General features: G+C 38.7%; 1 protein-coding gene across 3 annotated transcripts in view; it reads right to left on the reverse strand.

The window, feature by feature from the left end:
• Reln (reelin) overlaps positions 1-20,536 on the reverse strand; it is a 459,087-nt gene that overhangs the window by 125,558 nt on the left and 312,993 nt on the right. For all 3 annotated transcript variants that reach the window (XM_036180358.1, XM_036180357.1, XM_036180359.1), the window contains 3 exons: positions 17,968-18,201; positions 17,144-17,305; positions 12,239-12,475 (listed from right to left, as the gene is read on the reverse strand). In XM_036180358.1, the coding sequence (XP_036036251.1) occupies positions 12,239-12,475; positions 17,144-17,305; positions 17,968-18,201 (633 nt within the window). The remainder of the gene's footprint in view (positions 1-12,238; positions 12,476-17,143; positions 17,306-17,967; positions 18,202-20,536) is intronic.

A 20,536-nucleotide genomic window follows, 5' to 3' on the forward strand; every position in this document is an offset into this window, starting at 1 on the left:
CCTGCTTCAGGCTGCTTTTAGGTGTTTTGTCCCTACCATCTGCTTTTCCTTTCTTATCTTTATTATTCCAAAAGGAAGTAAATGAGGTTTCTATTCTACAGTTTCTTCATTCCTGTGCTCATTCTCTCCACATAGAAATTTCTATACAGTTCTTGAAGTCAGGATCTTACACTAAGCTGGACACACTCTTTGAATAATAAAAAGCATAGTTACAGCTACGTGGCTGTTGTTTATTGAGCTTTTATGGAGAAGGACTTCTCTTTGAAAAAAAAAAAAAACAAAAACGAAGCATACACTTTAGCAGTCCCCCCTTCCCCGGAAGGAATGGATAACTTCAGCTCACAGCAGACAGAAGGGAGAGCAATGGCGCCCAGAGAGGGGCTATCAGTCCATGCAGACAGTGGCTATGCTCACAGGACAGTCTCCAGCCGGGTTATGTGGACTTACAGCAGATACTGTAGGATGTACAGGTAAAGGAGGACTGGTGGGATCCAAGGGAGTGGCTGGAGTTCCATTTGCAGCCCACTCACCCTCCCGTGTCTCCTGGGGCCTGAGGACAATTCACCCAACTTCTAGATACCAGGAGATATCTCAGTCACTTTAAAAGCTACAAACACTTGTTGGTATAAAATGGTTTTGAAGTCCTTGGTCAAGTTTTAGTTTGTGAGGCCTTTTGTCCCCTTCACATCTCATAGCATTTTTTGAAGGAAATGTTAAGCAGTCGGAGTAAACTGTGGCAGAAAAAGACAACACTCTTTTGGGTGACAGGTTGTGTTCCCAGAGAGATGTCTGATGGATAGAGGTGGAGGGTGGGTTCTTCTAACCCTCAATGAGCCTGTGTGTGTGTGTGTGTGTGTGTGTGTGTGTGTGTGTGTGTGTGTGTGTGTGTGTGTAAGGGAGAGGGACAGGCAGAGAGGAGAGAGAGAGAGATTGAAACAGTCGTCAGAGATTTCTTTCAGCTTCTGCATTTCCCTGCCATTTTGATGAATTCAAGTGACCTAGAAACTAGTTCCTGCAGCTCCTTCAGCTTCTGCAACAACTCTAGCTCCTCTCCAGCTCTGGCCAGCCTGAGGCCTCTGACTGTTGTATCCACAGCATCTGAGAGTCAATTCACCTAGACATGAACTTGCTAATCCTCTACCACTACTGTTCTGTCAACACACTCTCTCCTAGCTCTGTCCTGTCTCCAGGCACTTCACTTGGGAAAGGAACACACTGTCTGCCCTGGGTGAGGGTGTAGCATGGCGAGAGGAGAAAACACAGGAAAGAGTACTGAAATTCTCTTTTCTTCACCATGTATGGCCACATGCACTGTTCAGAGAAAACTAAAGCAGAGACTTTCAACACATTTATGAGAGACTCTGAGACCTTTAACTGTGGCAACTCTACCCCACATCATAGCAGATATATTAAAATACACACATCTTACATTAAATAAACACCTTTATTTGCAAAGCATCTTCAGGTTTATTTTTGTAATTTTGCTTTTGAATTTTCTTTTGCTACAGGTAATTTAGTAGACATTTGGCTGTAATTTCTCAGCATATTCAGGAATCCATTCCCTGATGTTATTTCCAGTATCACAAAAATCTTATTAAGTTTAGCAATGAATGAAGTTGGCAAAATATGTTTATAGACATTTCATTCTTGCAATTTTCTTGTCCTGTTTTAGAGGTGACAGACGTTTTCCAGATTTGTACAAAGCTTGGTGGCCTGGCACTGGGCCCAGACTGGGCCATGGTGATGTGTTGAGGGAGGAAAGAGCTTGGCATGCTGAAGAACCTGACCAGCCACATGACCCAAGGTCTACCAAGGGATGTTGCAAACCACTGTATGCAGAAAAAAATTGTATCAGCTTACCAAATTTCCGTTTCAACAAGCCAGGCATAACCACAGACCCGACCAATCAAATGTAAGTTTTTCAACCCATTAATTTGGTTGGTGGTTACCTTCTTGAGTGGAAACTGTCCTTAGGTTCCCAGTACAAAGGAAGATATTTAGGATAATCTCAGTTTGGAGAAATGAATTATTTTAAAAAACCTATCTCCTTGACATCAATAGGACCTGAATCTTGGGAAACAGCTATCATATCTGCTCCTAGGAAGGTCCTGATCATCAACATGTCCAAAATAGATGAAGGAATCCCTTTGTCCCATGCCACCATCATACCAAAGCACACCAGACCACAGCATATCACACCACAGCACAGCACACCATAGCACACCACACCAGACCACAGCACATCACACCACAGCACAGCACACGAGACCACAACACATCACACCACAGCACAGCACACCACAGCACATCACACCACATCATATCACAGCACACCAGACCACAGCACATCACACCACAGCACAGCACAGCACAGCACACCACAGCATAGCACACCACAGCAAGCACAGCACACCACAGCATATCACACCATAGCATAGCACACCACAGCACAGCACATCACACCATAGGACATCACACCAGACCACAGCACATCACAGCACACCACATCACAGTACACCACACCACACCACAGCACATCACACCACATCACAGTACACCACAGCACACCACATCACAGCACAGCACAGCACAGCACACCACAGCACATCATACCACATCACAGCACAGCACAGCACACCACACCACATCCCACCACAGCACATCACAGCACACCACATCACAGTACACCACAGCACAGCACAGGACAACACATCACACCACAGTACAGCACAGCACATGCAGATGGTGCTGGTGACCTGCGTGAACTCCTGCTGCTTCTCCTGTCCCTTTTGATGGCCACTTTCAACACCTCAGCCACCATGACTTTTAACAGTTTAAGTAAGACCATGTTACATCTCTGCTCCAAACTATTTGCTGGATTTTGATAGCTGCTAGAACAATCCCAGTATTTCACATTGCTCTACAGGGCTGCAACACAACCAAGCTCCTTGCTTGTCCCATAGTCTTTCTTTGTGAGTTCCTCTGACCCCCTATTCTTCCAGATTCTTATCATGGTCTCTTGCACTACTCTGAACACTATGCCTTACCAGAGGGCTCTCCTCACTGTCGTTCTGAACAGCCCTGTTCTCCTTTCCTGTAATCCAGAACTCCACTCCCTTTCCTTCTCGGCCTTATCATCACCTAGAACATTCTTATGGGTGCTTGTTTACTGTGGCCATATCCCTTAGAACATGAGCTGTACAAGCAAAGGGCTTTTCTATCTATCTTCACCAGCAATATGGACTGCTACACCTTCTGTACTAACCATGCCATGATGCCATCAATAAATAGTTCAATGTATAAAATTACTCTATCAATAAATGAAAAACTTCATATAATGAAACCTTTAGAGTGAAAACACTTAATAAATAGCCTTCATTTAGGGAATCACCTATAAATCTATGAGGGTCATACTCAATTATATTAACAATTTTTAGAGGCACTTAAAGTCTTAGGTACTGAGAATATTCTTCACTGCTGTTGAGAATAACAGGAAGCGACTTTCTGTGTGTTGACCTTGTCTATCCATCATGATTCCTAGACTAATCATTTACAATGAAGCAGTGGTCCATGCAGCTTTCTGAAGCTGCCTCATTGGACTGTTTTCCTTCATCAGCAGTTTTAGCTGATTTGATGCTCTTTTTAATAGATTTTGTAGAAAGAGTCTACACTTGCTTAAAAATACTGAATAATAAAATTTCTATATAAATTATAGGTTGATGTTTAATTAAAGAAAAATCCTAAAGAATTTTACTTGGCTATTATTCTCATTTTATAGATCAGTTAATTTTATAAAGGACTCTCAGTAATAATTTTATCTTATATAACTTACAATATTTTATAATAATAAATCTATATACCCTAAGGAATTAGAGATACCTAAAGTTTCACCTAAGTACTAATGTGACCTCTCCTTTGCCCATATTTACCAACAACACAATCTCTACATTAGTGACAAGCCACTTCTTTGGCAAGTTTTATGTAGACCAATACAATGGAATAAAAAAATGAAAATCTATTGGTGGAAAAGACTCAATTTCCACTAAACACATTTTAAAAATAATGAAAATGTAATAAAATAAGAGGTAGATGTCATTAAAAAGTATGATGAAACACTTCTAAGGTGTGTATCCAATGCTCTCTCCCTCCTTCTCCCCCTTCTCTCTCTCTCTCTCTCTCTCTCTCTATATATATATATATATATATATATATATGTGTGTGTGTGTGTGTGTGTGTGTATGTGTGTTTGTGTATGTGTGTGTGTGTTTGTGTGTCTGAGTTTCTTACAGAATCATTAGGAATTTGAATAAACAGTTCTGATGGTAGCTTTCTAGGTCAACTGGAAAACCTTGCTAGTTATCCAATGCTACAAGTTATTGTTGTTTCTAGAAGGTTCTTAGAGTCTAGAAATACCTTAACAGTAAGTTGATCTCTCTCTCTCTCATATATATATATGAATATATGAAAATTTTAATTATTACTCAGTTCTGCTCTATTAGCACATGATTATTATATAACAAATGATCATGGCTTTTCTCTGTGCTAAGAGTTGTGGCAAAGGAATTGTTATTTATTTATTTATTCATTGTAGGTGCTGTAAAATATTTATTGTAGTAATTAGTGGTTAAATCAGGTCTTACACATGTCAGGCAACTGATCTTTCCCTGAACTATACATCTCCAGCCCTACTTATTTTTTATTAAAATATTTATTTTTATTGATGTGTATCTCGGCCTCTGTGTCTGTGCATGTGTTTGCAGGCTCCCAGCCAGAAGAGGGTGTCAGATCCCCTAGGAAATGAACTACCACCATGGGTGCTGAGAACCGAATCTGGGTCTTTTGGAAGATCAGCAAGGGCTCTTAACTTCTGAACCATCTCTCTAGTCTTTTTTATTCTTCTGAGGTCAGGTTTCACTATTTTGCCCAGCCTTGACAGAATTCATGGCCTCAAGCAATTTACCTACCTCAACCTGCTAAGTGTCTTGGTATACAAATGCACACTCCTATGTCTGACTAAATGAATCTCATTTCATTTATTTGAGATAAACAGGCATTTAGCATCCCCTGAGTTTTTCCCATGTAGCTCCTGCTTTCAATAAAGTATACAAACAAATACTATTTTGTTGTCCATATTGTTTTTCTTGACCTCCCATGAGATAGTAACAAAGTTTTGAATGTCCCGAATACTTGGCTTTAATTGGCTGCCTGTCCACTCTGTAGCTGTTCTCCCTGTCTTAGATCTCTAGTTTCCAGGGCTGACTGTGCTACCAGGTGCTCATGGGAAAGCTGTTGAGTTTCAAAGGGTGTCTTCTCATACCAACATACATCCTGTCTACCCACTTCTCCCTGGTATCTTTTGTCATTCCTACCTTAATTTTAATTACTTCACATTGCTCTTAATTTCCTTTTTTATTTTCATGTCAAACATTAAAACATTTCTCTTTCTAAAACATAAATGTAACATGACAAGAGTTCATGATTTACTTATATAAAGAAAAAGAAAGTTTCAACTAACAATAAATAAAGTAACATTAGTCACAATGAAGAAGAATGAGTTCACTGGATCTTTAAAGCCTATAAACATTTCTGTAAGTCACTTATAGTCTTAATTCTTGTTTTAATTAAATCTACTTTTCTTTAAGTTCCACTAATGATCGGCAAATGACAGATTTTCTTATCTTGTGTTATTTTTTGCTTTAATTATTATCAGGCACAGTACTTTCTCTCTCTTTGCACTGCAGATGTCCTCTTTTCAGCCACAGCAAGGATAAGTCTGGGTTCCTGGTAACCTAACTACTCAGCACTCGCCTTGGATCTCATCTATGATAACACATATGGTAGTGATAGAGGTGATTGATATAAAAATACTGAGAACACTAAGTATGGTCACTAACCTTTCTTTTGTATACCTCTCCCTTTTCAGATCTTATCTAGTCTATATATGTAAAATCTTACTTAATACATTTACTTTGCTCTCTTTAAAAACATGCTTGTTCACATTAATCAGGCAAAATTATGTCTATTCATCTTTGAAATCCAAGAATGCTTCTCATGCTCTGGACATGAGCACAGCAGTACAGACAGGTTTCCCCCATTCAGTCAGACAATGGCAATAAACAAAGACAGAATGCAGCATGGACTTCCTGTGTGTGCTCCTACCTAGTCTTCACAGCCAACTTGCAAGTAGATATTATTGCTCTCATTTTATAGTTGAAAAGCTGAAGCTCAGAAAAACTAAATATAGTCTCTGAATTTCTGGTGTTACTATTCTGATGTGGGGATTATGTTTGGTGATAAAAAATGTGGCAATTAGACCAGTTGTATAGCTTGGTCTGCTTAAGGGGTCCCTGGCAGTAGGATCAGGATCCATCCCTGGTGCATGAGCGGGCTTTTTGGAGCCCACTACCTATGGTGGGAGACCTTGCACAGCCTTGATGCAGGGGGAGGGGCTTGGAGCGGCCTCAGCTGAGTGTACCAGGCTCTGCTGACTCCCCATGGGAGGCCTTACCTTCTTGTGGGAGGGAGTGAAGGGGTGGGTTGTGGTGGGGAAGATAGAGGGGAAGTGGGAGGAGGGAAGAGAAGGGATCTGTGGTTGGTATGTAAAATGAATAAAAATATTTCTTAATAAAAAATAAATAAATAAACAAGACAATTAAAATGTCATCTTCTAGAAGGTTCAGTAGAATGTGCCCATGGGTGATCTCACTGTATGCTTGACTCATAACTCATTATTAAGGGCCCCTACTGGAATGAAGTCAGGTGATAGGTCAGTGGCTGGGGTTAGAGGTTATTAGGTTATGAATGTGCTGCAGGGCAAAGACAAGGTGAGAAGTCAGAAATGTCTGCTTTTACATTATTTCATGATGAGACTTTGTCATTCTTAATTTTCATGAATTGCTTTAGTGCAACTTTCTTAAATCAATGTTCAATCAAAATAGATTCTCAAAATTCCTCATTAATTAAAACCTTCCTATAAGCCGGGCGCTGGTGGTGCACACCTGTAATCCCAGCACTCGGGAGGCAGAGGCAGGTGGATCTCTGCGAGTTCGAGGCCAGCCTGGTCTACAAAGTGAGTTCCAGGACAGCCTTCAAAGGTACAGAGAAACCCTGTCTCAAAAAACCACACACACACACACACACACACACACTATATATATATATATTTTTTTTTTATATATATATATGTATATATAAATTTCCAAGCAGCAGTGTCAGAATCTGAACTCACTTGTATAGCTTCAAAGTCTCTACTTCTACTCTACCAACCCCTATATGCTACAGCAGCCATCAATCACAACTGTACATGTGCTAAACTCAAACTATATGGGAGCAATGTCTTTGCACCCAGCATGTCGAGTCAATTCATTAGCTGTGACAAAGGGATGCTAATACCCTTTGATATTATCACTAATGTGTCAGTCACGAGCAATCTTTGCAAACCTCAGAAAGTTCCACTGTGACCCTATGTGCATATTGACCGAGGTAACCCAGACCCAGAAAGACAAAGGCTGCATGGTCTCTTCCATCTGTGGTTCCTAGCTTTAGATCCTCAGATATGAATATATTACATGGAATAACCACAGAAAACAATCAAGTATAAAGGGACCATAGCTGGGGGTGCCTTTGGAGGGGAATAGTAGGGTGCAGGTGATATAAAGTGGAATATGGAATGATGTGGAGAGGGTTCCAACTGGGGGTGGGTGGGAGGTTAGTACAGAAGGGAAAGTGGGGGACAAGGAACAAATAACATCAAGGTCATTTGATAAAGCTTTAAGGAATCGTTGTTTTGTATTTAGTTAAATATGTGTGTGTGTGTGTGTGTGTGTGTGTGTGTGTGTGTGTGTGCATGCACTGTGTTCCCCACAAAAACCACAGTCTAACAAAAACCCCAGCATCATGCAACCACCTCCCTTCAAATGGTTGGTCGGTGTAGTTTATGAGTTCCTCTAACAGCAAAGATTATCTATGTAGGCCTTGGTTGTTTCTCAGGAGTTGAGGGTATGCCTCTGTGACACAGGCTTCCTATGACTCAAGCAGGATCTGACTGACCTGAAAGCCTCATTTCTGTGGTCTAACTTCCAGAAAGTACTACTCAAGATGCAAAAGGATGGGAAGAAACAGCTCTGCCCAGTTGCAACACCTAGGGAACCACAGAAAGGACTAGACGGCAAGATATACATAAAATTGCAGTAAGTGCCAATCAAATGTCAGTGGCAATCAACAGCCATCTAGTTGGACTTAAAACCCACTCAACAGGAGGGAAATCATGCCTGGGACTAGAAACCTAGCCAGCTTTTTGGGGCTAGTGCAGTCATGGAATGTAGAAAAGACTCAACTACTGCCGCTTTGCGTGACCGGAATAATTCCTTACTACATTCTGTCTAAATCCTATCCTCACACTCACAGATAATTGTAGCTATCACCACTCATCAGAGAGGCCACCACAGCATATGGAGACCATTACAGAGAACCACTACTACACACAATGCAACAGATACATCTACAGCTCCTGCATGGTAGATACATCACGGAGGAGGGGACAGAAAGATTGTAAGAGCCAGAACACCAGGAAGTTTGCTGTGGAATAGCCTCCCCTAGGAATGTCTACATAAACAGGACCAGAACAATGATATTATTAATGAAAATGCTATGTGTAGGTAGAAATTTTCATGGGGTCCCCTCCTAAACAAAAACTACAGGCAAAAAATGACTCTAGAGAGAAGGAGAGTCAGCCTTTCAAGGGACGAGCTACTTTATTGGCTGTCCAATGCAGAGTGGTCAGCTTTGAAACAATATATATATATATTAAAAATGGCCCCAGCAGTTTATATTGACATATTTGACATATACATACATACATGTATGTAAGTAACAATAACAATCAAAGAAGAGGCTGTCAACTTCAACAGGGTCATGAGAAGCATTTGAGAGAGGGGAGCTGGGAGGGGCTGGAAGGAAGAGAGGTTAGGGTGAGCGATGTGATTCTATTTCAATTGAAAAGATTAAAAAATATTTGTAGGAGATTTCAAAATCATTTTAAAAAATGAAAGCAGATACAGACTCTGATTTAATGAATAGAAGGAAAGCATTGCCAAGAATTAGAAGCAATTTCTTTCCCTACTGAAAAAAGTGGTTTAGAACAGCATACACTAAGTGATTTACAGCATATTAATTATAGTTCTAATGAAAAAGCAATTGTCCACATTTTCCCTGGAGAACAGCCTTGGTTACAACAATCCATGCTCATGGAAAGTCACGAGTCTAAAATGAGAACCAAATGAACACACAGCTGGGAAGAGCCAACAATCATTAATTTAACACCAGTCTTTCAGTACAGACCGTGTCTACATTTCCCTTGAGAGAAACAAGGTCATTGTAGGGTAGAGGCTATGCTTTCAAATACATTCAAAGAATTTTTACTTAATAAGATAACAGGCTCAAAAGAAGCTAAATGAAAAAATGATCACTACTGTTAAGGACTGGGGGAAAATAATACATAGTTTGCAATATCATCTCCCAAATTTCTATATTGTAATAAGTGTTTCTGAAAAACAGTGCCAAACAAGCTTGCATCCAATTTTAGACAATGTCTTTCTCAACAGTAGAATAGAGAAACAGTGTCATTAAAAAGAGTTTTATTCTAACTCATTGAGTTACAAAATGGGAGCAGTTTGAGACCTTCCATGTTGCTTCAGTTGAATAAACAGTAAACCGTTTTTCATGTCCTTTTAAAGTTGGTTTATGTGTTTCTCTAGTCTCATTATCACTGCCAGAGTGTTTCCTCTGATGTCTCATGACCAAGAGAACTCTGGTTTGCTTTAGAGAACATCAGAAAGTCAAGTCGGATTGCTCACATGCTGCTTTAATAAAACTCCTACAGGGCTGCTCAGGGTGTCCATGAGGATAGTACAATTATTTATATTTCCTCCTGGTTTTCTAGAATTACTATGATTGTATTCATAAAGTAAATGAATCTGCACAAATTAAAGCAGTGGTGAGTAAAGAATATTCATCAGACTTGTGTGAAAGGATATTGTTCATAGGATTTGATCAAAGCACAAAAATTAAACTGCGGTTATCTTGCATTCAACTCAAATGTTAAGTTAAAATGCTCAGCAACTCTGGAGTTTATTTGAGCAGATGTTAACTATTTATGAAAATAAACATGATACAAGACTTGCATTCATTATATGACTCTTTGTTATAGCTAAGTGCTAAAAAAAATCTTACTACACAATCTTGTGAGATATGTTTTATGATACATGACCAATCTGAGTAACTGCTAATTCAGGCCACTCAAACATCAGAAGCATCAAATTCTATTAAATTTATTTTAGTCTGTATCTGATATCTTCTTGTTTACTTTTCCTCTTTTATTTGAGTTCTTGGAACTATAGGCTTAGAAATGAGAAACACACACACACACACACACACACACACACACACACACACACACACACCTGAAGCTATCAAATAGAAGATGTGATTTAACTATCACAAGTTGTTGGAGTAGAAATTTCATTGTGTCTAGTCTGACATGCTTGTAGCAAAAGTGACCAGCTGTATTTCCATTCCATTAGCTGTCATTTCAATGCTAGAATTTTAGCCTGCTGTGTGTCAGATGTGACTATACATGCACAGTTCCAATCAAAGGTAATTTTCTGTGCACTGGTGTGTAAAATTTACCTCTAATTACGATAAGGTTCCTGATGGGTCATTTATGATACTCTCTCTGGAGGCAATAGCAATGATTAGCATTCAGCATGACTCATGTGGAGGAAATTAAATGGGCCTGATCATGACTCAATAGAAATTAAAAGTCTCTTAGGAAGTGATTCCTTGGTCATGTTTACAGTTTAAAAGGAATTTAGAGAGGGGCAGTGGGCGCAATGGCGAAGGCTGTGGGATCATCATTTAGACCCAAGTCTTAAACTGGGAATTACTTGGGTCTAGAAGACACTGTAATGTCTCCGAACATATCTTGGCTTTCATTCTTGATACACATTCATCTTCTCAACACGTGGGTTCTACCACCACTACGCTCAGGAATTCTTGTCTTAGCACCCTTTTTCACAGAATTTCTCATAGCTGGATTTCTCTTCCTGTGGATTTCCACATGTCTGGAATTTCCTTGTTTTTCAACTTTCCAGTCAGTGAGCTGTATCATGTCCACCTTCTCAAATTCCCAAAGGTAATCTCTGTCTCTGAACCCTCTGCCTCCATCTCATGTAAGTAGCCTAGGCTGGCCCGAAACCCCCTGTATAGCTGAGGATGATCTTGAACTTGATCCCCATGCTCCCACTTCTCAAATGCCAGGATTTCAGTCATGCTCTACTTCGACAGGCTCTAAGGCAGTCTCTTCTGAGGGACCACGAGGATTCCCTGGCAAGTCACCAGCTCCTCACACTGTTAGTCACTGTTGGATTATCTTTAGTGGTGTTAATGAAGTACTAATTATACTTAAAATTATTTACTTACTGTTTGTTATATAATTAAATCTGTAAGTGACCATTGGAAGGAAAATTTAAAAACAATGACTATCTTAATTAGGATATCCCTCAATATTGAACGTCCACTGGTGTCATTAACTAGATGAGAAAATGGATTAAAAGGGACATGTAAGTTAATAAATCAGGGTTGACAAGCTTCTGGAACTTTTCTTATGACAGCCTGAAAACAGAACTCCTTATAAGAAATTTTAATAAACTAGTCACTAATGTAATATCACACAGAGTATGATCATCATAGTCCTTAATGAAGGAATAATATTGTGATTACGTTAATTATTAGTATTTTTTGAAGAGTGTCTTTATATATAATTTTTGGAGACAAAAATCTTAAATTAATTAATATAAAATGTTATATTTATTCAAATCTGTGAATTTTCTGTTTTTGTCCTCATTTTGAAGACATAAATATAGCACCAATTTTAAATAAATATTTATTAATGTATTTATTATATGAGTGCTCTGTCTATATGTATATCTGCACACCAGAAGAGGGCATTGGGTACCATTATAGATGGTTGTGAACCACCATGTGGTGGCTGGGAACTGAACTCAGGACCTCTGGAAGAGCAGCCAGTGCTCTTAACCTCTGAGTCATCTCTCCAGCCCCAGTGCTAACTTTGTAATGTACCATGTTCAGTCAATATTTTTCAACAGACTAAGTGCAGAATGAACTAAAAGTTCATCCATGTGCTCTGCTTACTAATGCAAGTTGTAACAACAATCCTTACCAAAGTGTCCAGTCATGGCCACAGTATGGCTGTACATTTCCAAGGTAGAATCCCAGAGATTGAGTGACTTCCACAAGATTGGTAAAGTCAAGACTGATGCTGTTGAACAGGATAGAGGTCATGACAATCTCATCAATAGCCCACACATCTTCTCCTTGGGAAGAATGGTATGGCTGCCACCATCTGAACTGGATTCCAAATTGTCTTGCATCATCTGGTAGTTCTACAGAGATTATTCTAAAGGGAAAAAGTTAAAATTCAGATATCTTGCTGTCTTAAATTATAAATATTTATACTACAAACCTCACTTCCAAGCCAAATCAGCAATAGAATAAATTGAAGTATTTAAAACTCTAATCTCCAAGATTGGATGTACTAAAAAAATTAGTCAAACAGTTGACCCCTGAAGTATGGTACTAAAAATGATTCTATCAGATACATTCTTCTGAGATGTGTGGTTTGCTGCACCTCTCCAACAATTTCTTCTAAACATATCAAAAAATGTGATTGCATTTTCATTCATGGGCTCTCAAAGAAAGTAACTCATTCAAATGTAGTTTTTAAACTGGCAAAGTGTTGATTATGAGTAGCTTGTTACACATTAGAGTTTTGAGGCAGATGGGAGCATGGTGCTCTCTTGTCCCCTGAGTTTACCACTGTGAACATAGGTCAGTAGCTGTGCCCCAACATCATGACAACAAACCTGTATTTGACAAGTGGTGAAAATTAAGAATAATATCTAATTTCAAGGAGCAATTATTGTAACAGCAGCAGAAACCACACTTTAATTGCCTCTGCAATGACACTGGCTTGAAAGCTCCATAAATCACAGGACCATGCTGCTCACACCCACATACCGGTGAGATGAGAAAGGAGCAGCAAGGGAACATTTGTCTCCATCAGTGCAGTTAAACTCCAGGAGAGATGCTTGCAGTGATCGCATGCTGGAGGGTCTGAGGAGGCTTTGTTCAGTGAGTAAAGAGAAAGAAAAACTTCACTCACTTCTAGGCCAAGTGACTATATAGATAACTTGAAGTATTTAAAATTTCATTGTCCAAGGTTAGCTTTACTGAGAAATGAGACTGCTTCTCATTTTTTTTTTCATGCAAAAAGTGTTAAAACTATAGCTTGGAAATGTGGTTTATCTACTGAAAATTAGTATCTATTTTCCCTTAACAGCATGTATAGAAATATATGGGGAGAAAAATATGAGTGCCACCACTGGTTATATAACAGTAATAACTGGGTGAGGTTTTCTAAAACACGAGAAAACACATTTTAAAAAAATCATGGAAAATCAATATAGAAACACAGAAGTATAAATTAAAAAACATAAATTTATAAAACTTAAACTAGAAAGACATATCTAAATACATTTATGGTTTTAAAAGTTTCCATAATCTGATAACTTTCTTATTAATAGGACTAACTAGATGACAGTTAATATAAGTAGATAGCTAAGTTAAGCATTTTTGATAGTTTTCACTTTTATTTTTCTAATAGTATTTATTATACAGGCACAAATATTTATTCATAATATGCATAATGAAACTAAACAATTGAACTACATTTCAACTGGTTGAAATAATGCAAATATCAAGCATTGACTTAATTTAATTTGATTAGCATCGTATTATTAGAAAATTATAATTTCTATTTTAATAATTTAAAATGCAGATAAGCTCTCCAATGAACAGAAATTAGTTTAAAAATAGCTAAAAATTGAATGTTTTATGTATACGCAGTAACAGTAATCAAAGAGATCAATTTTCATAACCAAGGAGCTACACTTCTTAGTCTGTAGTTAGACTCTTGGGTCAGGGTCCTGGGCTGTCAGTTAATGGCTGATGGCTCTACAACCAGAGGGAGAGTTGCTTTCTGTGCCTCAGCATCTGCACATGTGACTTTAGGATAGAAACATCATGCCAGGGCTAGAAACCTTTCTGTCCATCTTTCATCCACATGTCAATATGTAAAGCAGTTGCTGACACACAGTGGCAATGCACGTCCCCAGTAAATACCGACACATGTCCCCAGTGAATACCGACAGAGGGAGAGGGAGGCCAAGCAGCCCTTTTGGGGTTAAGCAGAAGCTAAATGGCTGGAAGATCTGGAAACCTTGGTTCTTGATCCTTGGTCTTCTACTTCACATCACATCTGCCAAGAGGGTGGGGGATTTTAACGACGTCATGGCTCTTTACATATTAGAGCAGCTGGTTGGAACAGCTATGGAAACTTGGATTAAAATATTACTCAGCGAGAATACAGAGACTTAAGTTAACCTTTTGCTTCAATTGTTCATTTGTGGGTGGTGTATCATTTTTCTTTTTCTTTTGGCCTGTGTGTGTGTGTTTATATATGTGCGCAGATGAATGCACAGGCGTGTGGAAGCCGGAAGTTCACGTTGGGTGTCCTGCTTGATTTATCAATTCTCGTTTTATTCATTGAGGCAGTCTCTAGCTGAACCTGGAGTTGAGTTCTGCTGGTGTCGCGAGCCAGTGTGACACAGGAAATCCAAGCTTTGCCTCGCAAGCACTGGAACTACACTCATCTGCCATAGTTGACCAGCTTTTATGTGGGTTTTGGGGATTCAACCTTGTATCCACTGAGCCACCTCCCTCAGCCTTCATGACTTTGTTTTTTGAGACAAGGTTTCTCTGTGTAGTTTTGGCTATCCTCTGTAGACCAGGCTGGCCCTAAACTCAGAGGTCTGCCTGCCTTTGCTTCCCAAGAGCTAGGATTAAAGTTATGTATATCACTGCCTGGCCATGAAATTACTTTTTTTAAAGTCTGATAATTATATATATTACAGAATTGGGTAACTTGAAATAAGGAATCAAACATAATAAATGGTCAAGGCATAAAAATTGACCAAGATTTGATTTTTTAAGTAATTTTAGAATATACAAACACTTACAAGTAAGAAAAAAGGTGAAACAAAATTAAGGTTTAACAGAATTATAATATTTTACACTAATAAAAGTACCAATTAGTTCACAAGATATTATTTCAGATTAGACATATTATGAGCTTTCAGATTTTGTACATAAACAGATAGTTCCTGTATTTTTGAATGAATCACAGTTGCTCCTTTAGTTATAGTGGTGAGCTAGCTAGAAGATCAACATATGGCCCATTTTCATTTCTGAACAACTATGGCATTAAGCGATAATATAGGATTCAAAGCACCTTACAGGAAGCAATTTATACTGAATAAAATAGACTAAATGGCTAAAGGCATGAAGATATATTCAATTCTATGAAAAAATTTCATGGTTTGTATTATTTATTATGAAGAATGTATCAAATTCCACTTCTGCCATGTCAGCTTTTATTAATATTTGTGAGGGAGAGAGAGAGGGAAAAGGAGTCTTGTGGTTAGATGTTCATATGTTGAAAATGAGTGTTTTGCTAGCACTGCCATATTCTTCTGAAAAAGAAAACCTTTTGTCTGATCTCAATTTCTCTTCTATACACATTCCTAATATTGAAGAGCCGCCTCGATTCTGTTTAGGAGAAGAATGTTGCTGCCAAGTGGTGGGCAAGATAAACACACCTTTTCAGTAGCACATTGAATATGTCATTGTTTTTCATGTCAACAAAGATGAAGAAATTTCACACTGTAGATTGATTATTGAGTTTTGAAGGTGTCCATCCTTGTCAGAAAAAAGCTGGGCATTAGGTCAAGTTCACTTAGGACGATAATGTTTTTTCTTCATGATTTCATCGTGTTGTTTCTTATTTAATTGATTGGTTCATATTAACTATGGAGAATCCCTGGGACATTTCTATAGGACTTGTGTATCTCTGAGGGATGAAGGGACTTTAGCTATACACTTTTACATGTATGAAGAAAGTATCCAACATAGCTGGGACATTTAAAATTTGTTAAAGTGTGTAACATTTCAGTTACAAATAGTGAGTGATTGTTTCTGTTGCATACTACTTCATTGTATATACAAAGTTGTTAACTTATTTGCAAATGATTAAAATTGGGAGTGGCCCCTGGCAAAATTGTAAAACATGTAGCATGCATTATCGGTCCATGGTGCTAGGGCAAACTCTGAGGACTGAAGCCTGCCTCCTCATATCCCAGGAGAAAGGTACTTCCCGGAAAGGAAGCAGTGTGAGCTCTCTGTGCACGATGGTGGGTGAGACACAGTGCTCACCTCTGACAGTGTGCACACCAACGCCTTATTTAAGGCTCCCCTCCTTCTCCCGCTTCGTTCTTTCCAAGGGATACTCATGTCGGAGCTCGTGTGTATTCTAGCAGGGTGGAGTGTCTCTGAAATATTTGTGGGGACTATTCTGTCAACACTGAATGATGGTACCCTTTCAGGTGTGTATAGCCATGAAACACACAAAAGTAGAGAGAAATAAAAGTGGCTGGAGGAAATGATTATATTTTTATCTTCATACATGCCATTGTCAGGGACTCAGAACATGCAAGAAAAATTTACTTGTGCTTACTAGTTAATTTTACTGTGTGAAAAACTTAAAACACATTGGTTAACAGATTTAATGAATTATCATAATGTTTATGTGTAATTTATTATAACAAAATGTTATCAAATATTAACAGTATTTGTAAATAAGTATCATATAAAATTATTTTTAATAACTTACATTATAGGTGAGCATAGCAGTACTGGTCATATATCTTTCCTAAACACCAAAGTAGTTTCCTTAGATGCACATTTCAAAATATAAGAACACATTTCTTTGAAGTATCAAAATCATTGGAACACATAGATTAAAAAATATAGTTTACTAATTGTTCATTATAATAGAAGAATATACAGTCTTATACAATTTGGCCATCTGCAAAATTGTAAAATTGAATTGTGATTCAGCCCAGGAAGGAAATACTACACTACCCATCTTTGTCAATGTATTCTGACATACCTGGGCTCATGATAGCTGAGATATGAATAGTGCTCCAGAAGTTTCCATGTTATCCCATTGTCATAAGAATAATGCAGTAGAACTCCTTCCCCAGGCTGGTCAGGGGCCCTGCATGTGCTCAGAACAGACCTGCTCCCCAGCCGCAGTGTGAACTGGAGAAACCTAGACAGAAGTCATTCATAATTAATTAGCACATTAACATTATTATTGATAAACTTAGGTTTTGTTTTCAAAGAATTTCAAACACATTTAAATGAATTTCTCAAAACCTGTAGGTTTATAGTCACTGTTTTATAAAATATAAGTATAAGTGGTTGTACTGTGAGATGTAAAAATAAGTGAAGAAGAGGTTTGTATGTATTTTATATATACAGATGTACCCATAAAATAAATCTATGTTCTTGACTATTTGTATACTATGTACTTGTGTATACACACTTAAAATGCCAATCATTCCTTTCCTTCATTATTTATCAGGCATTGGGGGAAGGGGCAATGTAGAGTAAATCTATTCAGCCCCTGCAAGCTGTCAAATAAATAATCTACATGAATAATTAACCAGCCTTTGGCTTAAGAACACAGTTTTGATGTGAACATCTCATATTTTTTAAAAAACTGTCAGTCATTAGTAGCTCAAAGTCACTGGTGAATCTTCTAGCTTATTAAAAACTAGAGCAAATTAAGTCTAAATAAACTAAGCATCCTTCTAGCCTATTTAAAGATGAGAAGATATATCCACCTGATAAAAGAAAAAAGCACAACTGAAAATCAATCCAAACTCAACCACATGCTTTCTGTAGACATTCTAGCCCACCCACACTCACCGGGACTGTGAGCTGTCCAGAAAGGATGTGATTAGCTGCCGCCTCCCATCTTTGTTGAAAACCAGGGCCTTACCACTGGCTAAGACACCACAACCAAAGCTCACTTCAGCACCACGAATAGAGTAAAAGTTATGGTAAGAGGAAAGCCTGGAGCTGCCAAAGCTTTCAGAAATAAACATTGGGAATGTCTGGGATGCCATCTCACAAGCTGGGCCAGAAAATCCTGGGTCACACCTGAAAGAAATGAACTGGAGGTGAGTCTTAAGCTGTGGGTCCTTCAGAGCCTGTTGAGCTTGACAGTCTATCCTTTGGACGTTCCTGAGCTTGTTGGTGTGGGGGCCAGAGACCAGGGATTGAGTGAACAGTAAATGAGCCTCAGAATACTGAATCTGAAAATTTGATAGGGGCCAATTGACTGTACATATTTTAGGAGAATTTAATCTCTGAAGGGCCCTCCTGTAAAAAGCTACAATTAAAACAATTCAGCATTTACCTCTGACCAGTGTTAGCACTTACCTAAAATGAGCCCAAATCTGCACACACTGACAACTTAAAATCCTTGTAAGCACATATGATTTTATTCATAATGCTTATAAACTTTATGAAACAACATAAAACACTTATTATAAAATATCTAGAATGAGTTTCTTCATAGAACAAAGGTAAATGTGACATTATGAAAGGAATTATTTTACATATTTTGAGGCTTTGAAAACAAGTATTTCCTTAAGCATCTCATACCTAGTCTGGCATTATAAAGGGAAACTGCACACCTCTGACCTAGATGCAACTAAGTCCTCAGTAGAACTGCTGCTTCTCAATGGCTCCCAATTTAGTAGTGGTTCAAGAAAAAGCAACTTGTCTCTCCAATGCCTGACTGCTCAGTGAGAATGTGCCGTGTTTATGTCAGGTGGCCTGCTGGGGGGCACAAAGATCCTTGCACTCACAGAGAAGCATCAGGGAAAACTGGGGATATTAAACACACAGGGGCTTCTTCTCAATGGAGGACATACAATACCCATTTTCTTGCCTAGAAGGCTGGGGAGGGGGGTGGATTTTGTTAACCACCTGATGACCTTCTTGCTATCTGCTCACCCACATTTTGCTATAGAGGCAGACCTCACCCACATTCCCCAGAGTGATTATCCCAGACTCTTCCCTAGACCATTACCCATCCTTAGTGGAGATGTCACACGTACTTTATGGCCTGCTGACCTCTATGCTATCAGTCAGAGACCACACTGATTCTAGGCCTTTTAGCTATAGATCCCACCCTCATGGTCACACGTACTTTCTACAAGAGTTTCTACATAGTCACACCTTAAACATTATTGTGCACCTGGAATTAGATTGCTTGTTGCCTGGAAACATTTTTCCAAATTGTACTCTGGTTTAAAGATGCTGACAATGAACTCCCTGACATTAGACACCCTGAAGTCTGATCCAGGTTGACAAAGTCCATCTGCACTGGGTTTTCATTCTCATCTCTTTATGGGGTTTGCTTCCCTGTGTGACACCTGCAAGGAACCCCTCATCTGCTGTAACCGCTCCATCTTTTAGCAATGAGTAAACTTCTCCATCATAGCTGAATTATTATTTGAATGTAGGAAACTTTTTTATAATTTAGTTAACTTTAGTATAGTTTTGACTTATAAAATGAAATCAGTGTCTTTGGTGCAGGTGCATTTTTACTAAAGCCTTTAAACTTCCTGATGTCTAAAACAACCTTCCCACACAGTAGTGTCCTAATTTGTAGATGTTATGGCTCAACTCGGAGAATGCTCTCTGGCAGTGTTTCTGAAACCAAGGCCTACAAATGGCCTTCTACAGGGTCGACGGAATGTGAGATCAAGTGGAAATAAAAAGCCAAATTTGTTGTACACTGTATTTTCTGGTGTTGCAAGTACACCATTTTTGTCAGGTTAACAAGCTTGGCCCTAAAATGCTGAGAACTAATACAGCATGAAGTTCAAAGGTTTTATTGGCAACACAAACAGCTTTAGGGAAAAATGAAGGACAGAAAATGCCTATTTATTGTTCATGTTAATGAGCCTCAGCTTCTACACATGTTATTTCATGGATATATTCATCCTCTGAGTCACCAAGCAATTTCCAAACAGACTAGAAAACATCAGCTAAGTTGGACGCACAAGAAGTGTAAGTGTGATTTACCATGGCAAGCAATTGGAATTTGTTTCCCAATAAGTCTAGCAGAGTGCATCTCAGGGTAAATATACTTTGTGCATCTTAACTATGTTCTCTTCGAACTAGATTGGGAGAAAGAGGTGGCCATTTAGATGCAGAGCACATTGGAGTCTCTTCCCATGAAATAGTTCCGTAAGTCTACTTTTAAAAAGATTGTCTAATTGGGACAGAATCCCAACAGAGACTCCATTTGCGCTTAAAGACAAACAGCAGATTCTTTGCTATCCAACAATCACATTGGTGACTTAGGAATGACAGGAAACTATCAGACTCCGAACATGACCACTATTGGTTCATCTACCTACCTCTAAAAGTGGTCATGTATTCACTCTGTATGTCAGGAAAAAACTCCCACTGTTGAGAT

Source organism: Onychomys torridus, chromosome 3 (genome assembly GCF_903995425.1).
Source record: "Onychomys torridus chromosome 3, mOncTor1.1, whole genome shotgun sequence".
Classification (NCBI taxonomy): domain Eukaryota; kingdom Metazoa; phylum Chordata; class Mammalia; order Rodentia; family Cricetidae; genus Onychomys; species Onychomys torridus.